At 35.8% G+C, this 25,722-nt stretch overlaps 4 protein-coding genes and 1 pseudogene across 6 annotated transcripts; 3 read left to right on the top strand and 2 right to left on the bottom strand.

Moving 5' to 3' along the window:
* Window positions 1-2,748: 2,748 nt before the first annotated feature.
* Window positions 2,749-4,820, top strand: LOC143633992 (UDP-glucuronic acid decarboxylase 5-like; annotated as a pseudogene). The gene is made up of 11 exons (XR_013153768.1): window positions 2,749-2,876; window positions 2,945-3,031; window positions 3,116-3,203; window positions 3,292-3,383; window positions 3,472-3,536; window positions 3,618-3,706; window positions 3,791-3,868; window positions 3,955-4,048; window positions 4,130-4,194; window positions 4,276-4,380; window positions 4,462-4,820. The product of XR_013153768.1 is annotated as a UDP-glucuronic acid decarboxylase 5-like (transcript).
* A 1,037-nt stretch (window positions 4,821-5,857) lies between these two features.
* Window positions 5,858-6,959, bottom strand: LOC143633976 (ATP synthase small subunit 6, mitochondrial-like). Its single transcript, XM_077102179.1, has 3 exons — window positions 6,795-6,959; window positions 6,664-6,706; window positions 5,858-6,098 (listed from the first exon to the last, which is right to left on the bottom strand). The coding sequence occupies exons 1-3, from the start codon at window positions 6,913-6,915 to the stop codon at window positions 6,095-6,097; spliced, it is 168 nt and encodes a 55-aa protein (XP_076958294.1). The 5' UTR covers window positions 6,916-6,959; the 3' UTR covers window positions 5,858-6,094.
* A 6,704-nt stretch (window positions 6,960-13,663) lies between these two features.
* LOC143634012 (histone H4) lies at window positions 13,664-13,975 on the top strand. Its single transcript, XM_077102204.1, has one exon. It carries the CDS (start codon window positions 13,664-13,666, stop codon window positions 13,973-13,975), a length of 312 nt encoding a protein of 103 aa, XP_076958319.1.
* Window positions 13,976-14,258: 283 nt separating this feature from the next.
* Window positions 14,259-18,460, top strand: LOC143633991 (ACT domain-containing protein ACR9-like). Its single transcript, XM_077102190.1, has 6 exons — window positions 14,259-14,723; window positions 15,365-15,583; window positions 15,676-15,781; window positions 17,366-17,717; window positions 17,789-18,073; window positions 18,144-18,460. Exons 1-6 carry the CDS (start codon window positions 14,570-14,572, stop codon window positions 18,288-18,290), a joined length of 1,263 nt encoding a protein of 420 aa, XP_076958305.1. The 5' UTR covers window positions 14,259-14,569; the 3' UTR covers window positions 18,291-18,460.
* Window positions 18,461-22,438: 3,978 nt separating this feature from the next.
* Window positions 22,439-24,798, bottom strand: LOC143633975 (THO complex subunit 4A-like). 2 transcript variants are annotated; one of them, XM_077102178.1, is made up of 5 exons: window positions 24,650-24,793; window positions 24,406-24,526; window positions 23,317-23,385; window positions 23,049-23,233; window positions 22,439-22,960 (listed from the first exon to the last, which is right to left on the bottom strand). In XM_077102178.1, the coding sequence occupies exons 1-5, from the start codon at window positions 24,775-24,777 to the stop codon at window positions 22,780-22,782; spliced, it is 684 nt and encodes a 227-aa protein (XP_076958293.1). In that variant the 5' UTR covers window positions 24,778-24,793; the 3' UTR covers window positions 22,439-22,779. The 2 variants fall into 2 exon arrangements, with proteins under 2 accessions (XP_076958293.1, XP_076958292.1); XM_077102177.1 differs by having other exon boundaries at window positions 22,443-22,960; window positions 24,406-24,537; window positions 24,649-24,798.
* Between the last annotated feature and the right edge of the window lie 924 nt (window positions 24,799-25,722).

Here is a 25,722-nt window from a genome sequence, read left to right as displayed (position 1 = left end):
CCGTTCAACCCGAAACCCAAACAAACCGAACTTATTTGGGTTGGTTCTTAGGTCAGTTTGTTTTAAGCTCAAACCCGACAACCCGATGAACACCCCTACTGCGATCCGCATTGGATCAATTTTTTATTGTTGGAGTTCAAAACTAATGTCTAATAAGATGTGTATTATGATCGATACGAGACATTGATACTTGAAGGAATAAATAGTAGTAAGGAAGTCAGAGGCACGTTGCTACAACTAAAAGTCAAAGTTAAAGTACTCTTATTTTAAAACAGAATGAAGTCAAGGAGTTAGATGTGTTTTGGTTTTTTAAGCCTTGGACACTTTCAAGATAAATTATAAAAAGAAAGATTGAATACGTAATCTTGCTGTAAATTTTAATTTTTTAATTATTGACTCTTTTTATCTTTAGGGTATGAAAACAAAGCTATTATTATTATTATTATTATTATTATTATTATTATTATTATTATTATTAACCTATCAGGCTATCACGAACCCATGAAGAGTTAATAAAAATGTCAATTTTATTGTGTATCAAGTGTTATACTTGAAACACTAAATTGATTGGGTTGTTCAAGAAGGTTATAAAACAAAATGGTACCAAACCATTAATATTTGGTTGAAAATGCCTCATGACTTGTTTTTTTTCACCAAATTTTGGCATCATATTGATTTAACCATCCAAATATGTGGGATCAAGTAACGTGTAACCAAAAGTAATGCAACATGTGATTGACCTATTGTGTATCATATGTAAAATTCCCCCCCCCCCCCTTACCACGCGCACACACACACACTTGCAACTAATGCTAGCACCATAACAGATCGAAACACTACCAACCGAAGTTATGTTTCAACCCCGCCGTAACGTTCGGGCTCTCCTATTAGTATAAGTATTACTTATTATAGTACATAGTTTCACACCATTTACAATGCACAACACATACGTATTTATATACCATATATCATCGCTTACAAAAGATAAAAAAAAATAAAATAAGATATGTATAAAAATGCTATAACTCTAGTAAATAAAATATAAAATGCTTGTATTTATGGTATAGTTTTTAAAAAATAGAAAATGCATAAATCTTTCTTTTATAGTTTGCTTTTACTTTATTACAATATTATCATCCATTCATCTTAGCTAACGATTTATCGATTTATCTCGATCAAAGTTTAGTATACTTTCTACACTTCTAAAAAAAAAGAATACATATTTTTTATGATAATAAAAAATCAAAATCGGTTTGTTAATTGTGTTATTTGAAAAGATTTTTCGTATTACCAAATTAAGTTTTTTTATGAGAATACCTCATAGAATAGTAACCAACTTTCAAAAGTGTTCCAATTAACTCACTCGTGTATATTTTTCTCAAATGGAGTCACTAAATCTTCAAATTGAGTCTCACCGATTTTTTGGGCGTTAAGAAAGGAATGGAGGATAAGATGTGAGGGTTCGGAATTTGCAATATATGTAGCTATATTTTTAAAAAATTAAAAAACGTTAATTATATTAAAATTCAAAAATAAAAAATAAAATTCATGTCGACACTCAACGTCAACATCAAAGAAAAGATAAAAAGATATCATATATGAAACAAAAAGGAAAAACGTTAAAAAAACATGTTAAAACCTTTATTTAATAAAATATGAAAGTTGAGTGACCTAATTGTAACATTTTTTTAAAATTGAGTCATCTAATTGAAACACTTTTGAAACTTCAGTGTTGTTTGTTTTTTAAGATAAAAATTGTCTGCAGTCTGATTTCATCTGATTTAATGTCTGCAACTGAAGATGTGGTCTGAAGGTCTGCAATCTAAAAATATAATATTGTTTGTTTTATAAACTGGATATCGTCTGCATAAGCTGAAAATTAGTTACCTATCATATATATTATGGTAGATAAAAGTCATTTAACGTTTGTAGACTGCTAAAATAATTGTTAGTGGTGTACGAACTATAGAAGTGGGTGGTGGTAAACGATTGTGGTAGGCGGTGAACGGTGGGTGGAGTACGGTGATGGTGGCCGACAATCAGTTTTGAGATTCCTTTATATTAAAAAAGCATATTCCGTTGTTCTCTTCGGACAAAAAAATCAGTTTTGAGATTCCTTTACTTTATACCAAAAAAAAAAAACAAAAAGACCAAACACAAACTTCAATTCTACGCAATTTCAAACTCAAAGATTGCCCCCTCACTGGTGACCACAGCAATTCCCGATTTCATCGTACTTGCTCATCATCGTTTCATTTTAGTTAATAAGTATTACTTATTAACTAAACATATTATTATTATTATTATTCATTTTTATATGTTTTTGCTGTTTGTTATCGATAACCCATCATTAGGTTCCTATGCATAACGTGATTTCAAAGCCTTTCGTTAGGTGGTATTTTTTTAATAATAATAATCTAAATTCCAGCTGCCATCGTTTGGTGAGATTGTATATTTTTTTTCCTTCTTTATATGATGGCTTGTTTGCATCTGTGAATTCCCACACAGACACAACTAAATATCATTATTTCAATGGTTTAGAGTAGCTATTAAAAAATTGGAATTTTTGGGACAGAGGTGATTGCCTTTTTTTTTAATGTTGAAGGTCAAATTTTTTGTTAGAGTTTATTTAATGATCAGCATTTATTTATTTATTTTCAACTGTTATCAATGTAATCTTCAGCTGATTTGCAGTCAATCTTGTTGTATTAGTTCAGTTTTCACAGGAAATAAACCATTTGCTCAAGTGTTATTTTAGACTTTATTGCAGAAATCAGGTTTTGAAAATGGCAAATACTACTGCTTCCAATGGAGAACATAAAGCTACAAAACCACCTCCGACCCCTTCTCCTCTGCGTAACTCCAAATTCTTTCAGGTATTATACGTCTTGCAGGATTGATATAATTATTTTTGTGCATATGCTTACTGCATTTGCTATTGCAGTCAAATATGAGGATATTGGTTACTGGCGGTGCTGGATTTATCGGCTCTCACCTAGTGGATAAACTCATGGAAAATGAAAAGAATGAGGTTGGTCATTTTCTAAACAAAATTATTATCGTTTATAGCACGTCTTCTAGCATTATATCACAAGGACTTTACATCTTATCTCAGGTCATTGTTGCTGATAATTATTTCACTGGCTCAAAAGACAATCTTAAAAAGTGGATTGGCCATCCGAGATTCGAGCTTATTCGTCATGGTAATTTTTTATTACCTGCTGTAGTAATTGTTTGTGAAATATATTTATATTAAATGTATGATTTATTATATTATGTATTATTTTGCAGATGTCACCGAACCACTGCTAGTCGAGGTTGATCAAATTTACCATCTTGCATGCCCTGCTTCGCCAATTTGTTACAAGCACAATCCTGTAAAGGTATCTTCATTTGACTCCTTTGGTTATTCATTTCATTTTGGTTTCATGGTTACAAATGGAACCTAAAGGAATGTGTAACATGTGACAGACAATAAAGACAAATGTGATTGGCACACTAAATATGCTTGGTCTTGCAAAGCGAGTCGGGGCAAGGTTGGAATATTATTTTATTTTATCAGTTCAAATTTAATATTCAAATTAGACTTATTTAAGACATTAATGTATACCTTTTAGGATTTTGCTTACCTCAACCTCAGAGGTATATGGTGATCCTCTTGTGCATCCCCAACCCAAGAGTTACTGGGGTAATGTCAACCCGATTGGTAAGCCCACACCGTTATGTATATTCAGTTTTTCATGTTTATTTAAACTATGAATTACATTTTGCTTTTTTTAATGTATTTCAGGAGTTCGTAGCTGCTATGATGAAGGAAAACGTGTGGCAGAGACTTTGATGTTTGATTATCACAGGCAGCATGAAATAGGTAACATGTTGCTATTATATATTTACTTATGTATAATGATAATTGACCAAGTCAATATGTGTCTCTAAATCTGTCTTAATTTACAGAAATAAGAATTGCTCGTATTTTTAACACATATGGACCTCGGATGAATATTGATGACGGGCGTGTTGTGAGTAATTTTATAGCTCAAGCACTTCGGTCAGTCTTCCATTGTAATCAAAGTCAATATTTTTTTCATTTTAATAATCTCTTAATATAAATTGGGTTAAATTCTTGCAGCGATGAACCTTTGACTGTTCAGGCCCCTGGAACCCAAACTCGGTTTCTGTTACGTCTCTGATATGGTATCTTGAAAAATAATAGCATTATGCATATATATAATTGGTGGATCATGGTCAAACGTTGACTTTTTGTAATGGTAATAGGTTGATGGGCTTATTCGGCTTATGGGAGGGGAGAACACTGGACCAATCAGCATTGGTAATCCCGGTGAATTTACAATGATTGAACTCGCTGAGACAGTGAAAGAGGTTGGGTCTTTAGTTCATTTGAAATTTTTTTACTATATTAAAATTTCATTTGATTTGAATGATATATATGTTGAAATGCAGCTTATAAACCCAAAAATAGAGATTAAGATGGTGGAAAACACACCAGATGATCCAAGACAGAGGAAACCCGACATCACGAATGCGAAGAAATTGCTTGGATGGGAGCCGAAGATCAAATTGTGTGATGGGCTTCCGCTCATGGAAGCTGATTTTAGGCTGAGGCTCGGGGTTGCAAAGAAGCTATAAGCAAACAGCAAGCCCACAATGATATCTGGTTTTGTCAGTTTGTTTTTTTACTACACCTGTTGTATCTTTACTTGCTCCCATACAAGGGGTCAGTTTACATGTTTCTTTAGCCGATTGGCTTTTGTGTTTGTTATCAATGAGGAAATCTTTGAAATTTTATTGAATAATTTGTTTCTTCAAGCTAGCAATGTTCACAATATATCGAGATGTTATAATTGTTGTCGACAAAATAGTATTATCGATTCGGGTTTATACTAGTCTCTTTTATTGTGATTTGTGAGTATATAAATTTATTTGTATTTAAATGTTCAGTCAAAAATCAAAATGTCACATAAAAGTTGCAATTAGAGGCAAGCCAACTCATGTAAACCCAATTAACCAACTCGTGTACAGTTGGTGGTTCGGTCCTGGTCAGAATGATATAAGAAAAAAAATTGGCGTTCAAGGAATGGTTTCATTCATCACAATTGCTCTTCTACTTATCCCTTAGCAATGGTTCAGAAAGTCACAGCAATTCAGAGATCAAATGGTAGTTTGATTTTTTTGTTTCTTTCATGAACTTGGATCTAAATACATGGTTATTGGTGTTGATTACATCCATGAATTGCTGTCAAGATAGGTTCAAATAGCAGCCTTTGTTTTTGTTTTACTCTCATGCCCACCAAATGTTTGTTGTTTTGATTAACCCTTTATTATGGTATAGTGTTGAAACCTGATGATGCTGATTTGTCCTGCCCAGAACCAGTTATTAGACCAACCTAAAATACTGTTACAACCCAGACCGACCCAACTGCTAACAGCCTTTTTCTGGGGTTTTTGTTTCCCCGTCTTTCTACTTTCGGTTCCTGTCCCAGTCCGGGGCGGTTACGACCCACTCCTCACCCCTAGGTATGTTTCTCTTGCACTCAGAACATTTTATGGTAGCAATCCTATTGTTATTGTCATAAAATGTTTATATACCTGGTGTGCTACATTCTAGACCGTGTGCTGGTGTTAATATTATGACAAGATACTAACAGTATAAAAAACTATAGGCGTGTAACCGTATTAATCATAATAGTCTAACGGTGTATGAAGTACTTGCAAACATTATTAAAAACAGTTTTTGAACCATCTATCATGGAGGCATTTTCAAAGCAAAAACCAAGTTAAATGGTTAAAACAGTTTTCTAAGAAGAACAAAAGGGAACCCATCCATAACAGGTCAGAATACTTTCATAGCTATAAAGCACTTAAACTTGGTAATTTTGTTATTCAACTAGACTTCCGATGAAGCCTTCAGAACGGTTCACAAAACAAATGCCAATAAAAAAAAGCAAGTCTCAAAACATTGAAAAGCAAGAAACATATTGTATCACCATGCAAGTTCATCAAGAAGCTGCAATCTTAGATCTTTATTACCACAACCAAAAATCACCCATTTTCACCTCTACAGCATAGAGCATGTTCAACTGCAAGAAGCATAACAACCAAAAGATATCAGACATGTCATAAATATACATGTGCCTACGAAAGTGAAAGAATGAATTAACTGAACACAGATCAAGTTTTGACCAAGTTGATGATGACAATCCAAATTAGGCAGCTATACAAAAATCCTTTTTTCCTATTAGCTAATTCGATTATATTGTAATTCAGTTATGATGCACATGCATTTAGGCAAAATTAAATATTGCATTGTGTTCTGAAAAATTACCGGTCACATTGAACCCTAAAATTAATAACTTTTATTTAATTCAAACCCAACTATGGACCAAATCCTTATGTTCATCCAACGGTCCCTCAGTCATAGTTGTAAAAATCCCGCCTACGCGCTGTTTAATCGCTATTTAGTCAAAATCGATCAAAATTGAAATTTTATATGTAAAATTTGGTGTGTGTGTGTATTTGAAAAATTGCATGTAAATAACAATCCGATAAATCAATCAAAATAAGTAAGGATCAAATAGTGAAATCTAGGGTTAGAGATATTGGGGGTAATCGGGTATGGGTATGGGTATGGGTAGGGTACGGTACCTCTTGTGCCTTTGGGCAAAGACTGAGTTTTTCCTGTCTTCCTCTGTTACAAATAATTAATTAATTAATTAAGATTAGTAAATCTTCCGATTTCAGGTGATGGGATGAAAAGTAAATGAAAGAAAACTGACCAGTAAGGCCCAGGGAGAATTTGGTGATGACGGTGCCGGTGATGGCGAATCCAACGAGGAACGGCCAGTTACGATTGAACTCCCTTTTGAAGAACACGGGCCACGGATCGAACTTCCTCATTTCGTCTTGCGTTGTTGCCTCCACCGATTACGGGTTTACGGTGGTGCCTTAATCTATATATACTAGAGAAGATTAGGTTCGGACTGGTCAAGTCCCCGGGTGAAAACCGGTTCGAGCCTGTATAATGAAAAAACTTTTATAATGAAATTTATTTTTAAGTTGTTTTTTAATGGAAAGCGGGAATTCTAGCTTGGCGGGCAGAGTTGGATAGGATCTCGGTTTTGACGTTAATGGCAAAGAGAACTATTATTGTGGATTACGTAGATTGCCTGGTGTGTGGCGAGTTGGAGGAGATGACCGAGCATATTTTTGTTTCATGTGGTTTAGCTCAAGTGGTTTGGTAAGCAATCTCACTTTGGTGCATGGTTCTTCATATTTATGCCTTTAATATTCGGGATATCTTTGAGCTTCATAAATTTGCTCAAGGAAAAAGATGAAGTATTTTCATGCGGTTTGTCTTGCTTCGTTGTGGTTTTTTATGGAAGGCTCGTAATGACATGTTGTTCAAGATTCGGCGGTGACAGTGGGTGATGTTGTGAGTACATTAAAGGTCTTAATTATCTTTGGATTAAAAATAGACCTGGATTACGAAAGGATTAATGTAAGTTTAAAGTGTAATTGTTGTTAAGAATGTTGTGTTGACTAGTGTCTTGCTAGTTTGAATGTTTTGTACCTATCGTTTTAACTTTAATAAATTTGTTTTTGTTAGCCTTTCAAAAGAAATATATAAATGTTAGTGTGGGTAAAACACAAGGTTGAGTAAAAAAAAGGGGAATTAAGTATTTTATTTCTTTGTATTGTACTCTAATCATTTACCTTGATTTCATATTAATTTTTTCTCGTTAATGATAGCAACCTCATAGGAGATTCAAATTCGAGAGTCGTTGGGTCACTAGCCGATATCACTGAAGACGGGTTATCCGGGTCAGCAGCAAATGGTTGGATCAGCTAAGTTGGATTAGATAAAAACAAAAGTGGCTAAGGTCCCAACTTCATGCAGCTTGTAGTCCCACGTCCCTATTGCCTATAGTTATCATATTTTAAATTTAGCCTTTTATCTTTTATTTCTATTTAAGTTTTTAATATTTTATTCCCCTTAAGTAGTTGGCAGTTTATTTCATACATGTTGACTCGGCATTTCCCCGAGGCCATGCATATCATCAGCATGCCTCTGAAAGTCTACGGGACTGTTCAGATAAATGATATTGTGTATATAATTAATTGTACAAGGTACTTAGGGTAATTTGATCCCAATTTAGTTGGGTGCCTAATGAGTAGTCACAAAAGTATTATTGTTGGTTTCACAAATGTATTGAAAAGATTTTTAAGAGTCAGCGTCATTCACCAGCTGTGTGCTGACGTATTTTCTAACCCATTTTACAGGAAAACAAGAAAGGTTAAAACATAAAAGCAAGAAGAAATAGAAGATTGGAGTTATAGTCATTAGATGCTATATGGTGGCTCAGATATTTTATTTGAAAATATTATAAGGAATTATGTTTTCCAAAGAATAGTATTTGTATTAATAAACGGGTAATTAGACCCGAGTTTTCAATATAAATATTTTATTAAAAAACTTCCGCTAAAATAAAACTCGCAACTCTGATGTATTTACAAAACATGTACCAACTATTGGTCACACGATTAGGCCCTAAGTCGGGGTGTGACAGGTTGGTATCAGAGCCATCAATCTTAGCGACGAGTACGACATGATGTGAATATAATGATGTACCTCTACAAATGTGGTAAATAAACACATAAACAAATAAGAAATAACATGTAGTCATTCAATTGTTATACAACACAAATATTAAGAGTTTGCATTTGATAATATAATAAAATGTATAAATTGATAGTTGGTACGCATAAGTCCACAAAACATTGAAAACAAGTAAAATAAGGGAGTGATTACTCACTTGATTAAATGAACGGAGTATAAGAGATGATGATGATGGGATAGTAAACAGTTAAACCCTTCGGAATGCACCGACAACGATTTCCTAGTTAAATATAATACAATTTAAATTAATTATAAAAGATATAACATTATTTAATGAATTAAGATTTCGATGTGATTTGAGTTATGTTTGCGATTAATACGTTATTGATTAGACGATTGATTTTTATAGTTGTTGTTATTGAAAAAACAATATTATTGTTTATAATTTATTTATAAGATTATTACTTTTAGTTATTCACAAAATCACCTTGATGATTAAAAGAGCAAAACGTGAGATAAAATAAACGAGCAAGGTTATCGTGACAAGTATTCTGATTCAAATAGACCTGAGACTTATACAAAATAAAATATAGTAAAAGCAGAGAACATAGCCGCTGGAATCAATCCAAACGGATGTATAGAACTCCGGTTATTATATTTTTTAATAAATAAGCAAGCTGGTACTGACCAAAATCCGAACAGTGAGTCGGCAGTCAGGTTTTTGGCAGTGCACTCAAAATCTCAAAATAAATACAAAAGTTTTCTGGCCCGAAAGCTAATTTTGACCATAAGCTATAGTAATTGATTAAATACGATAATTGACTTTTTATTAACCCTAAACAGGTCGGGATCAAATTTACCACTAAACTCCTTTAATAAGTGAAATTGGTTGAGGGCTTTTGTTTGAGAGATAAAAACAAATGTTTTTCATGAAGACAACGTACCCGGATGTTAAAGGAGAAGACGAGTCAAAGGTTCTTGAGCCTTGAAAGTCAAACAAGAAGTTGAAGAACTTGAAGGAGATCACCAATTAGAAAACCTAAGTCACGAATTTGGGATGGAGGCTGATGTTTATAGATGTATGTAGGGTTTCTTGATAGGTTGGTTATAATAATAAGAGTTAGAATTTGTTTATTTGGTTAGCGCACTCGTTTAGGAAACAAAATAATCAATTAATGACGAAATCGGGTATGATAACTATTAACATTCTTTTTAATTATTTAGGAAATGAAATTGGACATTTTATAATATTAAAAGGTTTAACTTGGAGCTTAAGTTTCTTGATTTTTGGCAAAAAATAGTCCATGAACTTCGATAAATGCGATTTTAGCTGTTTTAAGCGATTTTAAGTGTTTTTAAGAGTTGTTTAACGAGTTTTAAAGTTATGAGAGTGTAAACTAAATTAAACCAATATAAATGCCAATAAATACAAGTTTTTAATAATAAAAAATATCTAAATTACATTCCAGAGTCGGATAAACGAATACGAATATATCTACGGAATATCCATTGTATGTAAAACCTTATGCTTCTTAGTCATGAAGGCAATCATTTTGACTATAACTTTTAAATATAAAAAGCTAAAACACATATTTAAAACTTTATAAGGTTTAGGATATACTCCCGACCAGTGTCAAAGTCATGTATTAAAATATCTTAAGTGAAACCCCTTTGGAGTGAAAAGCTTAAGATCAATTGGACCACACTTCTACTTTACGTCGTGTATCAGGGAATAAATCGCCAAAATTTCGGGGTTTGAGCTCGTCATCACGCTTTACGAGGTAAAGTGTATGTTTGAGAGTGTGTCTGGGATTGTGGTGTGTGGAATGAGCTCATGTCGTGCCCCCTTTTTATAGGCTAAAATTGTGATATGTCGCGTGTCATGACGAGCTGAAGAACAGGCTGCCGCATAGCACAACGCTACACAACAGGTTAAGCAAACTTTACAACGTTACAAAGAACTTCAAGATATTATAGCTATTATTGGATTAGACGAATTATCCGAAGAAGATCGTTTAACCGTAGCAAGAGCGCGAAAAATTGAGCGTTTCTTATCACAACCGTTTTTCGTAGGAGAAGTCTTTACGGGTTCTCCAGGAAAATATGTTGGTTTAGCAGAAACAATTAAAGGCTTTCAATTAATCCTTTCTGGAGAATTAGATGTTCTCCCAAGCAAGCCTTTTATTTGGTAGGTAACATCGATGAAGCTACGGTGAAGGCCGGGGGCTGCCACGTGGCTTGACAACTCGCCACGTGGTTCAACACGTGCCCCCCCAGTTACTTAATGGGGTAATTACGTATCACGATGGATAAATGGGTAACATCATTTCGTGGCACGACACCGCCCAATTTCATATGTTTTCTTTGTCCTTCGCATAACACAATGGACTTGGATTATATTCGTTGCATAGCGCGACGACCAACCAATTTTCTGTTTTTCTCGTTTTTTTCGTGTTGGTTTTTGTTTTATGTATTTGGGGTGTTGGTTCCTAGTTGATTAAATGTGAAGTCGTAAGTGACATGTATGTGGTGTTTGACTAGAGTCACAAGTATGTTGTCCCGTGCGCCTAGATGTTTGGAGTCATAAGACGTGCGGCTAATGGTGGATTTAGAAGAAAAGTTTAGGAGTAGCATATATTAAAAAAATTGTTCAAAGGTAGCCGATACATAAAACTAAAAAGAAAAAAGTTGCATGAAAAATGTACTTCGTCAAGAAAGATGAAGGGTAACATGAGTTACCCATCAACCTAAGCTAGATTCGCCTCTGATTATGACCCACATGTGGTGTTGATTGAATCTACAAGTAGCGTGACATGTTTTGTGTGAAAGTTGAGAGTCATAGTACTATAGTAGCGTGATGTTGCGTGCCTTGATTTACATCCATGCACTTCCATAGTAGTAGGGAACATGGATCAATCAATAACAATTATTATTATTATTATTATTATTATTATTATTAGATAGTGGTGTTAGTAGTGGTGATGGTAGTTATTTCCTTAAGGCTTTAAAAAGCCATGCATGTTTAACTTTTGAAGTATGAATGAAAAATGATGATTTAACAATCAAAGTCTCTTCGAAAAATCTATGATTTCTAATCTGGTTTCTATCTATTTTCTTTGGACCATTTGATTAATGAACGAGGTTTGTAACAGTGGTATCAGAGCTGCCGTGATCCCCCCGGACTTATGGCTGCTCAAACTCTATCTGAAATTGAGTTCCGTGAATGGGTGAATGAATCATTTGCGAGACTCGAGTGCCAATTTCAAACCGTGTTCACCGCGCTCCGATCGATTCAAATCTTGTTCGAAGCCCACTACACCCCTACACCGCCACCACCAGTTTCAGCCCAAAAATTTGCAACTCCGCCACCTGCCCTATCATCTGCTTCCGCCACACCACCGCAAAATGTTGTCGAACTGCCACCGAAATCAACCCCTGTCAACAAACCACCTCCACCAGTGTTGTTCGCAACCACCGCTGCACCGCCATTAACACACCCACATACAAACAACACACTTTTTGCTCCAAACCCAGCCACCAAACGACCCGCATCAGCACTAAATGCAAGAACAAATTCAACAACTTTAGTGTATGTTCTCGGACCTCCACCATCTCCGGATCTGGCAACAAAGTCTATTGTTGCTACCATTTTGACTTGTAGAACGAGGAAGACCACAAACCTTTGGAGGATGGCTTCACGTTCAAGGAAATTGATCAAGAAGAACCATGCCATGATACCAGAGTGGCACCCACCGTGGCGCTCCGTTGTGACTGCTCCGAACTCCGTTGGAAGGCTCGAGTGGCGCCCGTCGTGGCGTGTCGAGAAGACCTGTTCCGATTTTATCCTTGAGGACAAGGATGTTTTAACAGGGCGGGATTGTTAAATGCCTTGATTTACATCCATGCACTTCCATAGTAGTGGGGAACATGGATCAATCAATAACTATTATTATTATTATTAGATAGTGGTGTTAGTAGTGGTGATGGTAGTTATTTCCTTAAGGCTTTAAAAAGCCATGCATGTTTAACTTTTGAAGTATGAATGAAAAATGATGATTTAACAATCAAAGTCTCTTCGGAAAATCTATGATTTATAATCTGGTTTTTATCTATTTTCTTTGGACCATTTGATTAACGAACGAGGTTCGTAACATGTGACACTTACATCCACATCCCGTTTGAAAGAGTCACCAATTATTTGCCTCGATAACTTGAAAATTGTGTCCAGATACGTGTATTATGGACCTTAATATGGGGTTAAACTCATTTGCTAGATTTTTTTTGGTATTTTATGGACGCTATTAATGATGGAGAATAACATTGGAAGAAACCAGGATGCTAAACAATTGCGTTTAAACAAGATCTTGACTTAAAAGATACACGAGTTGCATCATACGCTAGCATGTTGGTTTGCATCGTCACATGCCCACTGTATACATTGGCCCCATACACCGAATAGGAGTGACATAGCGGTGTACCATAAGTCAGCCAGTGTGTGGTACGTTGGGGTTGGCTACTTCGATCGTATTTTCTTATGTTTTGATTATGATTCCAGTCATGATGAAGACTCGAGTTTGATGAAGCTAACATAACTTTTAGGATATGTGGGATATGGTTGAAACTAGTTTTTGGATGTTAAAACATACTATAAAAGTTCTCGTGACCAAATTATAAGATCTTTTGTAACAAACTTGTTAAGCCCGGGAAAATTTTTCGTATTTCAGTTAGTTTGTGTCTCAAAAATAGATTCCCTAATAAAAGTGAGGCACCATAGTGTTTTTACACTCACGCAAGAAGCACACCACACGGATCACCATCCCAAACCACTCATCCACCGTCCATTCAATCCCAATCAAACGGCCCTAATTTCACTTCACCCTTCCCAAAGCCGCCACAATCTTCACACCCCACACATCTCAAAATTTTCACATCCCGCCTTCATCCAAAGTCCAAACCCACATCTATAAAACCCATTACCACATCACCACCCAAACCACCAATTAACAAACCCCAAACAAAACAACAACAATGTCTGGCCGTGGTAAGGGTGGCAAGGGTCTGGGAAAAGGCGGAGCCAAGCGTCACAGGAAGGTCCTTCGCGACAACATCCAAGGTATCACCAAACCCGCCATCCGTAGGTTGGCTCGTAGAGGTGGTGTCAAGCGTATCAGTGGCTTGATCTATGAGGAGACACGTGGCGTCCTCAAGATCTTTCTAGAGAATGTTATCAGAGACGCTGTCACTTACACTGAACACGCTCGTCGCAAAACTGTTACTGCCATGGATGTCGTGTATGCGTTGAAGAGACAAGGCCGTACTCTATACGGGTTCGGTGGTTAGGTAGTTAGATCTCGGGTTACAAAACTACGTCGTTTAGGTTATTAATTTGTAATCTTGTTTTATTAGCTTTGTTGTTATTATATCATTTCTCCATCTCGGTGTAATGATTTTATGTTTTAAAAAAATTAATATCAAAACTACGTCGTTTTGAGTTTCATATCGGTGTTATGTGTTCTTGTTTATTTTTTATTTGCTTTTGTTTATGTGGTGTGTGCAATTATTGATCTGGGATGAATTAAAAATTGTGTACTTTTAAATAAATAATAATAATGTCAACGAGTGATTGGTGTTTAAATTGTTTTCCACAAATGTTTGTCTTTGTCGTGCCACGTGGGACCGAACATAACCAAATAAATGTTTGCTGGCTTCACATCTTTGATGGTTACTGATTGTCACATATGGTTTGCTTTAGTTTAATAATAACAATAATAACTAGTGTTTTCAAGGTTCATATCAAACCCAAACCCTAGGTGTAGTGAATTGGGTGGTGTATATTAATCATTCAAGCTGGCGAGGTATTTTACTAGAGGCGATGCGACTGAGGCGAACAGCGGAGGATGCTGGTCGTTTCAGGCGGCTGGTGCTGTGCCTGACATGGGTAGGCCGAGTGACGATGCGGTGGTGATCCAGAAAGGGAAGAAACCGGGTGACCCGTTTGTGATAACTGTGAATTGTCCTGATAAAGCTGGGCTTGGTTGTGATATTTGTTGGATTATTCTTGATTTTGGTCTCTATATTGTCAAAGGAGGTTAGTAATTGTTTTTATTCTTCAAATATCAGCCAGTTGTCAGTTGTTGTTTATGATTAGGGTCTTTTAGAGTGAACAATATGCTACATGCATTAGTTATGATTCGTAAATTAATATGTAAGGTGCACAAATTAGGTATTATTATGAACTGGAACCGGGTAGGAATCGGTTCTGGTATGGTCAACAAAAGTCACAATTGGGTTGGGTTGAAACTGGTTCCGGGTATAGTTGGGTATTTGACTGGATGGGTTTGCCGAGCTTTTATCGGGTTTTGGCCCGGTCATACCCTGGTTTTGACTGGGTACAGGTGTAACCTGGTCCGGGTCGGGTGCTGTTCGGGGTATGATTTTTCTAAGGAGCTAAAACCTGGTGCAGATCGAGTCCGGTTCTGGGTAGGAACCGCTGGGTTGGGTCCGGGACCAGTTTTCTTGCCCGCCTTTGTTTAAGATAAACCAGGAATTTAAATCTGAATCTTGTGAATTTGTGATCAATGATTTGGGACATTAGTCAACATTATCTGCAGTTTGTACACTATTTGCATTATTATGGTGACCAGTTTGTGATCAAATGTGTAATTACATTTGTATGTGATTCAAACATATATATTAATTTGGTTAATGGAACTTGTGTATTTGGTTTAGATATTACAACGGATGGAATATGGTGCTACATAGTATTATGGGTGTTTCCTACCCCAACTTCACCTACTGTAAGATGGTCAAACATCAAAGAACGCCTCTTAGCAGTCTGCCCAGCTTTTTCTGTATCCGCTTACTTAAACGAGACACCACCCAAACCCGAGGCTTCTCAAGTCTATCTTCTCACATTTTGCAGCACAGATCGCAAGGGACTATTGAATGGTACTTGCATTTCTGTTTTAATTTTACAATTTGATTATGACATTTTCCAGCTTATTTATCTTTATCTTGTTTGTTTTTTTGGGTTAATTTAGATGTGACTCGAGTTCTTTGTGAGCTTGAGCTTATGATCCAGAGAGTGAAAGTAACAACCACCCCTGATGGTCGTGTCATGGACCTTTTCTTTATCACCGATAACTTGTGAGGGTTTGTTTCTTAGTACTCTTTCTTTCTTTCTTTAGACTCTGCACTCTAGTTATTTATATTGCAATTTTGTTTGTGCATTACTTCAATATGTAAGGATATAGAGAGAAAGTCTAAAGAGACAGGGACTGGATTCTTCTTATAATCATGAGTGATTGATTACAGAACTGATCTATTTCTAACAAATATTACTAACTTGCAGTAGTTGAAACTATCTAAGAGTTTATATAGTTCCTCTATTAGCTAACTGACACTTACAGCCAAATTGCCAATATTCTGTTATCATTTAACAATACTTCCCCTTGTACGAAAATCTTGTCCTCAAGATTGGAACAGAGGAAAACAAAGTTTGAAATTGATAATGAACTCCCAAGAAGCTTTATTGACAGAAGTTGTTGTCAGTGGACCAAAATATGAGCAACTTGGTTTCTTGTCTTTCTTGACTGGGTGGCGATCAAGAATGGTTCTCGGTTCCAAGAAGGAACGAGGGGCAGAAGGAAGCGGGGTGGGTTGTGGCCACGAGACCATGTGCTCGTTTTACTATGAGCACTTTTGAGGGAAGGTCCAATTGATATGCAGCGGGTCTGATCTTATCTAGAGTCAAACAAGGACCATAGTAACGGGGTGCAAGCTTGAAAAATTTGTGTTGATAAAGAGTAGATTGGACATAGAATTGTAGTTTAAGGTAAACCCAAGTACCAATATCAAATGTGCGGTCATAACGGTGAGCAGCTGCATGCTGTTTCATTCCTGAAATGGGGACATTTGGATGGTTGGATGGTATGCACTATGTAGTGTTGTACCACCATTGAGCCAAAATTAGCCTCTTTGCCCACTGATTAGGTTCATCCATCGTCATGCATCTGTAAATACCTTAAGACAGTTGTATAAAATTTCAGTTTGGCTATCAATCCGTTTTTTAAAGGTAAGCTGTTGACAAGGTTAATTATATACCTTGTAAGAAATCTCACCAAAATCGACTGATTAAGATCTGATCGTGATCAGAAACGATGGCTGATGGACAACCGTGAAACTCCAAGACATGATTCAACATCAGTTAAGCTACATGGGTCAAAGTGGAAGGATGGCATATAGGTAAAAGAAAAAAGAGAAAACTTGGTAAGTCTACAAGAGCTGCTGTCTAGTGAATAAAGCTCGACAAAGGAAAGCTATTGGATGGCCCTCTTGCATTAACATCACACCAGCGGCTAGACCCTTAGAAGACATGTCAGCTTCCACTACAAAGGTTTTACTGAAGTCAGTTAAAGTCAATAGAGGTGTTGAACAAATGGCATGTCTCAAGTTATCATGAATGATTGATTACAGAGTTGATCCTCTATTTCTAACAACGATTACTAACTTGCAATAGTTAGTTAAAACTATCTAAGAGCGTGCACGTTGAGTTCCTCTTTTAGCTAACATTGGCAATCACAGCCAATAATATAAATTATCATGTAGCTGTAGATCAACTTAAAACTGCATATGTGGTGGGCTTGTCTAGATTTCATCACATAGAATACAGATTGGGCATGTTTCTTTCTATACAACAACGTGGCTGCTAATTTAAACTGATAATTGCAGGGAGCTATTACATACAAAAAAGAGGAGAGACGACTCGTGCGATAAATTACTTGCAGTGTTAGGCGAATCATGTACAAGTGTCGATATCCGCTCAGCAGGTTACAAGAATGATAGTGTCCCACGTATCTCTTCTCTTTCTCAGACGGCTGCTGCAGAAATATTTCAATCCGAGATAACAGAAAAACAAGAGCTTTCACTAGCTCTTAGTCCAGATGTCAAAAAATTAAAGCATGCAACTGTCATGATTGATAACTCACTGAGTCCAGCTCATTCACTCCTTCAAATTAACTGTGTTGATCACAAAGGCTTCCTCTATGACATCATGTGCATATTAAAAGACTTTGATATACAGGTTACACATACTTGGTTACTTTTAGATTTAATATATGTCACAGCAATAAATGTTGTACTTTTTTTTAACAGATATCTTACGGGCGATTCTCACCGGTTAACAAGGGGCACCGTGACTTGGATCTGTTTATTCGGCAAAGGGACGGATTGAAGATTGTGAATGTTGAGAAGCAAGAAGAAGTGATATCTCGGTTGAAGTTGGAAATGCTTCATCCATTGCGTGTTATTATAACGAACCGTGGACCGGATACCGAGCTTGTGGTGGCTAATCCAGTTGAGTTGTCTGGAAGGGGACGTCCGATGGTTTTCTATGACACGACACTTGCACTCAAGGTTCTTGGGATATGCGTCTTCTCGGTAAGAAACTTTTAGTTTGTTTTAAGTAGCATATGAAGATGAAGATGATGAATTGTGAATATGAATGTAGGCTGAGATCGGAAGACATTCAACAGAGAATGGTGAATGGGAAGTGTACAGGTTTCTTCTGGAGGAGAATTGCAAATACAAACTGGGAAGCATGGCGGTTAAAAACCAGATTGTGGACAAAGTGCGTAGAACGCTCATGGGATGGTGAATCCTGTTAGTTGTTGGTTATGAGCTTGTTTGCTATATGGTTAACTATGTCTTAATGGATGATGAGTTAATGGTACCAGCACTTGTGTTAAGAGTCATTTAACAGGTGAAAATTTGACCAGAACAATTTAACTGAAACAATATTCAACTTGGTTGCTGCTGGCAATTGGCAAATGCTTGAAATTGTCATTATTAACAGAATAGCAAACTAAGATAGTTAAAATCTAAAAGGCTATTTATCATACTCCTGTATCCCCATCAATATAATGAACCTGCATACCATATGCAAAAGCAGTTGGATGAAAGGTAACTAACAAACCACACAAACATTATGCAAATATATTTATGTTTTTATATGTTACATGGCAAATCTAGGCTAGTGGTTTTTAAGGATGTTTTAAACTAAAGGTTTTGGTTAAACACAACACCTACATTGATCGCGTTGCAACAAATGTAGTTCAAATAAATTATCATGTTCTCAGTGACTTTTCACCATGTATATATTGGTTTTTTGATATCTTATCTTGCTCGTTCAAAGTTGTTGATAAATGATGCCCGGATATAATTATTACTTTTCTTAATAATTTCATTTTGTTTTGTCAAAAAACAAGTGACAACTTCAACAAATAATTTATATACCTAAGCTTCTTTTCTAAAAGGGTAGAATGAAATTTTGGTCAATTTGATGTGGGTTAAACCACAAGTTTGCCCCATGAGTCACGTGTCCATTTTTTTTTTTTTAACCTTTTTATTATAGTTTTAGTACCCTTTCTTTATTACTTTGTTTGCACTCAAATAAAAATCAATTTGATAGGCTACCCGACACATAGGCACCGATGTACCCGACGAAACCGGAACCCACCTCATCACCATAATGAAAAAAAAAAGTTTACGTGTAATTACATACATACTACAAAGTAAAACTTTGCATCCCAGTTGTATAAAAAAGTTTAGGTATATATATGTTTAACCAAAAAACAATTTTAAAGTCAGAAATAAAAATATGTTAAATATGTTATTGCTTTGTATGGTTAAACTACGGAAATGTAATGAATTAGACTGACTCCAACGTATGGTTTGAGCCATGCACGTAGCTGAGTTGGCAAATGCGTATCCCACAGACATCATTGATCCATCTTTACATTTGAAAACATGTTTGTCATAACGTGTGGTCCAAATGCATTCATATGTGACCAACACCATTTAAGTGTTTAATTTTTTTAAACGGCTCTTTTGTTAATTTGCATCAATAAGTTTTATAAATATAAATTAATTATAATAAGTAATAAATACGGTTATAAATAACTTATCTAACTAAGAAACATACATATTAATAGTATTAAATAAATAATAATTCAATATGGCTAATTTTTTTTCCTAACGCTAGTTTTTTTGTTTCTTCCTAATAGCTAGTTTTTCCCCATTATAAATAGAACTACAAAATTCAATCAAATTCTCACACAACTATCTCATACTTTATAAAATCTTCAAATATCTCATATTGTTCGAACAATTCAATGGACCAAAGATCCTGACGATCATACAGTGATCTCTTAAACGAGGGTATCAATCAAGAAAGCCAAATTTTAATTGGTTATTTAAATTATTTCTTGAATAAAAATGTAAAGTATAATAATGAAAATGGACCAAAGATCCTGACGATCATACAGTGATCTCTTAAACGAGGGTATCAATCAAGAAAGCCAAATTTTAATTGGTTATTTAAATTATTTCTTGAATAAAAATGTAAAGTATAATAATGATGTGAAAATAATAAGGTTGTATGTGAAAAGGATGAGCATGGTGGCGTTGAGGGTAACATGTGCATCATGTTGGAAGTGCACTCGTTAGTGTTGTGGACAGTCTAATTCCTTTGTGTTGTTTGGAAGGTAGGAAATAACTAACGAATGAAATACAAATAAGAAAAATACATTTGCCTCAAAATAAAACTAAAATTACCAAAAGAAGGAAAAATATCCAAAATAACAAAATGATGATGGCAGAGGTGGTGGCTACGGTGACGGTGGCAGCGACGAAGGTGGTTAGGTTGTGGTGACGGTGGCGGCAAAAACTAATAAGGTTTTTAAGTTTCCTTGATGGTTTGAGCCAAGAACCCAATTTTAAGCATTAATCTTACTCCCTTTGGCATGTTTTATACATGTTAATATAAATCAACAGTAGGTTTACGTGTTCTAGGCTATTTCAAGAGTGAAAATAAGTGAGACATGATTTGAAACTCAAAAATACATTTTCAGCCTAACCTTTCCTACACCGGATACTTGAGACAACATGTGTTATCACTTGCACAAATTTTGACAAGATACTACGGTTTTTATCTATACATGTATGCTACAAGTTACAACAACCATACCATGTAAATCCCACACGTAGCAAACTTATTGTTAGGGGTCTGTAGAGGAAGTGATCTGCGTATACCTTTCCGGCATCCCACATATAAAAACAGAACTATACCATTCGCCTAAAAACACAATAACACCCATTTAGACCCCTTATAATCTAAGCCGCTACCATGTATGCTAGGACCACTTAAAACATCTCTGTAATTGCAACAAGAACTGAAGAAACATAATTCTTAACACAGAAACTACATATAAATGCTAGATAATCCAAAGTAATCATTCAACGGTTGATTACTATTTACTAATAATCGCATCAATTCCAACTCCAGGCTTTTGACCCAAAATCTTTTATAGTCATACCACATTTTGAACCGAACCAAATTATACAAAGTTTAAATCAACACTTTTGCTTCCTTTAATACATATATGCAATTAAAAAAAACCTTTTATCATGCTTCGGTCCTTGCTTTGTTCATATTTTTCTTTGCTTGTTCTGGTCATATACACTACATGTGTTTATAAGAGTCTGGTAGTTCTCTACTTAAAATATTCTTTTAACACCCTTCCATCTTAAAATGACCATCAACAAAGCTTTCTTGACCTATGACAGAACTGGAGTCAAAACTGACTCCAGTTCTGGTGTTTTCAACTTTTTATAATAGTGTTTCTTCATGACAATTACTAAGCAAGCCGTCTAACATAAAGCATACTAAGATATAAAGAAACACAACATTTTTCCACATTTATAGAATTAAAGGGTTCCTTGAAATCTTCTCCATGTTAAAAAGTTGGGAGACATGGTTACCCTTTGGAAAATACCTGGACTTTGAAGTTTTCCCTTCCAAATCATAACCTAGGTAGAAACTCTTGTCAAACCAAGCAATCAAACATACTTCAAAAGATCTGGAATCACCTATAAGACTATCATCGTCGATTGAAGAGCACGCTATCATCTTCAATCAAAACACTTCTTCGCATCCGAAAGAGACTGGTCTCAAAAATGCTTTCGAAAAGTCGAAAGCCGTAGGCATCACACCTTTATGGGGATCCTGCCATCAACCGAAATGGCAAAATCTTCCATCGTTTTGAATAACCGCGGTGTACCATTTAAAATATCAACATATTCATCAACTCTGCCACTAGAAAAACCAATAAGCAGATGTGAAGGTGACCTTGCATATCATGACCCTACTCCCTAAAAAAGCAGAAATCTTGTCTTTTGTGGTTCTACACTAGAGGGTAAAATAAGGACCTAATTCACAGGATAAAGATGAACAATCTGGGGGTGACTTCCAACAACTAAACCTCACCTCACATAGGTCCTATAAGTAGATGTTACCGTCCAAATGTAGAATAAAATCTTTACCTAAATGGCTAAATCATCATGCTAGTTTCCTCACTTCCTGCATCACAGCTCCAGATGTTTAGTATCTGCTTGCATGCCCAATATCACATATTTCTTTCTTCTTCCATATTCAAAAAATTAGACCGCCATACCATTCACCAGCATAAAGAAATTGACTAGCTTAATGAGATTAGACCCCTAGGCCCTAACGTAACATCATATGCTGGCATCTACATCTTGTTCTAGATACCTGTTTTCCAAAATTGTCAACAGGTTAGTGCAAGCTAAAAACTCAAACTTCATCAGCATAATAAAATGACCATATATTTACATACTAAGACCAAATCACCTACTACACATCAAATTACAGAGCTAAACACACAATAATATAAACATAGAAAGAAGTAGAAAGCTACCTCAGAGTGATGCTGATGTATGATACGTGACAGACAGTTGATGGTAACAGTCTCTTCCATCATCTTCCAGGTAAGTTATTGAAGATATAGACAAGAATGTTCTTTTAATGCCTCGGAAAAAGAGAAGCTAGTGAAAGTAGGGCTCACAAACCGAAACTCATAGTGATTGCAACGGTCCATCAACTAGATAAATGTTCTCACAAATTGAAACAAAAAACAGCAACAATGCCAAAGAAAAACTAAGGTTCTAGATCCTTCCCCTAGTGCTTTTGTCCTTAGCCTAGAGACTTGGATGTTCATAGAATACAGACAATACTTGTTCCAACACGCATACGCTTTCAAGGAAGATCAACAAGCACGAGAAGCGATTTAATTAGTCTCCATTGACTCTGCATGGTACTTTGCCAGATCAGCATCAAGATCGTCTGCAGATATTTTCTCTCCACGGCCTCCTCTTCCACGTCCACCACGCCCCCCTCTTGCAGCAAACCCACGCCCTCCACCAACAACGCCATGTGGCCTTCCAAATCCACCGTTCCTACCTTGTCCACTGTTTCAGATATGCAACAAAATTGTACAAAGTGAGATATCAAAACTAGAAGTAAACTCATGTTATCTAATGACAATTAAAATCATACCTTCTAGGATAACCATTCATGTTTCCAGTCGAGTTGTTTGAAAAGGAAGCATTTGCAGCAGGAGCTACAAGATTTACTCCCACTAACTCTATTTTCATCGGCTTCCCATCAAGCTGCACATTGTTATACCTCTTGATAGCTGCTAACGCATCTTGTCTTCTTGAATACACAATATCAGCAGTTCCCTAAAAGAAAATTAAATTATAATTTATAGCAAAAAATATAGCAAAATCTTCTCCAACATAAATATACAAGCATTAAACAGTACCTTGGATCTCCCACTTCTGTTATAATGAATAGAATACTTTTTCAGATCACCAAATTCAGCAAAAAGCTCCTGCAGATCAAATTAAGCTCGTCCATGTAAGATTAACCAAGTATTTCTCTAATTTTCAGCAAAAATCCTTTCATAACGTAGATCCTAGCAAACTTAAAAGTATACATCAATTTTGTATTTCTTAGCTCAATCAATGGCAGGCAGCAATAATATCAATTTAATGACTAGGAGTGTGCATGAAACCAAAAGCACTAATGCGAAACAAAAACTGACAATTTCATCTTATGTTTTCGCAAAAACCGAACTTAAGTTTTTGGTTTTGCATGTAATAAAAAACAAACCAAACCGAATTTATAGATTTTCATTTTTTTATGTAGAATAGTAACCAAATTTCAAAAGTCTTCCAATTAGGTCACTTAAGTTTAAAAAGTGTTCCAATGAATTCACTCAACTTTCATATTTTATTAAATTATACGTTTTAACATGTTTTTTTATCATGTTTTGTTTTTGTTTCAATGAGGAAATCTTTTTATCTATTTTTTCATGTTGATGTCGAGTGGTAACGTGAATTTTGTTTTTTATTTTTTATTTTTTATTTTTAATACAATTAACGCTTTTTTTAAAGTTTTTAAACATAACCACATATATTGCAATTCCCGACACCCACATCTTCTCCTTCATTGCTTTCTAGACGCACAAAATGAGGCTCGATTTGAAGATTTAGCGACCCGATTTGAAGAAAAATTGTATGAGTAACCTAATTGAAACACTTTTGAAACTTGGTTACTATTCTATGAGATATTTCCTTTAGCCTATAATAAACAATAAGTTACTAATTAACAAAATGATTTAGTCCCAAACAAATTATTTTTGTTCTTTAAATCGAAAAACCGAAAAAACCAAACAGTTTTCAAAAATTTATTAATTAAACGTTTTAGCCCAACCCAAACCGTGAACACCCCTACGCAACTCAATCATCAAATATCAAGTCCCAAACGGAAGCGCTAATCTAGATACCGAACCACACACCTCAACCAACCTTCTAATCAAAAGCCGATAAGTAAACAAAGTAGCAATTACCTTAATATCCTCACTGGAGACTCCGTAATCAAGATTCGATACGTAAAGCTTTGTCCCGGTCTCAATTGCAGACGGCTTCCCCATGCTCTGATCCGCACCGAACATATTATGCTTCCAAGCCGCAGCCGGTGCCTAAATCAAACGTATAAAAAACCCTTTACAAACATAACACTAACCATCACTTATATCTATCTAAAAGCAGCCAAATTAATTTAATTAAGCATCGAATATAAAGCAATCAACCTTAGGGCCGCCGTAAGGAGTGGCTCTGTTACCACCGCGGTTATTCACGCGACGTACAGGTCCAGAAGCCCGGCCCCGACCACGGCTGCCGGATTTCTTGTTGTTTTTGATGAGATCATCAAGCGACATGTCTAAAGCAGCACCGGCCATTGTACAACACCTTTTTGTAAATTTATATTTTTAACACTTAAACCAAAAGCACGATGAATGACAGAATGAGTAACATAGACATGATGTCACTTGCTAGATGGACTTATGAGGGGAAGGAGTTGTCCCGCTCCATCCTGGTCAATGGTAAAGTTTGTGTTGTGGCTTTGACCATCAACGTTTTTTTTGCTAAATAGTGTAAATTTATGCGTTTTCATCCAAAAACTTTTATACGTAGTGTAATTTACCTGTTTTTGTCCAAAAATCTGGAGCTCGGCCACCCCGGTATATGAAACCTTTTTATACGTATTGAGTCTGGCCACCCCCAATGTTTTCGTCCAAGCTTCGCCAGTCCTAGTTCCCGATTTAATTTCTCATCAAAAAGGTACAAAAAGTACCAAAATCCTCGAGAGAACCCGTTGAAAATTCCACGGATCCGATGGGGAAAAAACAAGACAAACTAGGGATGGTATTCCCCGTTGGCCCTATTTTTTCCCACCATTTCCCCTCCGTGTGGCCTTATGTCTTATGGTTAGGTTGTGCATTATCATATGAGATGCATCCACACATATACCAAACACACAAGGACAAGGTGTATCCACTGGCTGTGCATATTTATTTTGGAATGAAGCAAACAGGCAATTTGTAGCCTTGAAATATAACAAAAAGTTCAAAACTAAAAAAGTGAGGTATTATTTGAAGCACAAAAGTAACAACAGTTTATTTATTTTATTTATTTTTATTTTTTATTTTTAAATTTCAAAGAGTTAAATTATATTAAAAATAGTTCCAATTACAATAAAGAGGCAGGTAAGCGGGCAACAAGCTGCGCCGCCACCCCCTTTTGAATGGCAAAACCGATCCTACTGAAAACAAAGTTATCGTTCTTCGGCGTCGATGAGTTACTGTGCACGACCCGCGGAACTC

Source organism: Bidens hawaiensis, unplaced genomic scaffold, assembly GCF_021521415.1.
Source record: "Bidens hawaiensis isolate Kalapana, Puna unplaced genomic scaffold, B.hawaiensis_p1.1 tig00006961_1, whole genome shotgun sequence".
NCBI classification, from domain to species: Eukaryota; Viridiplantae; Streptophyta; class Magnoliopsida; order Asterales; family Asteraceae; genus Bidens; species Bidens hawaiensis.
Note: the sequence above shows the minus strand (reverse complement) of the source record. Positions and strands in the feature narration are given on the sequence as shown.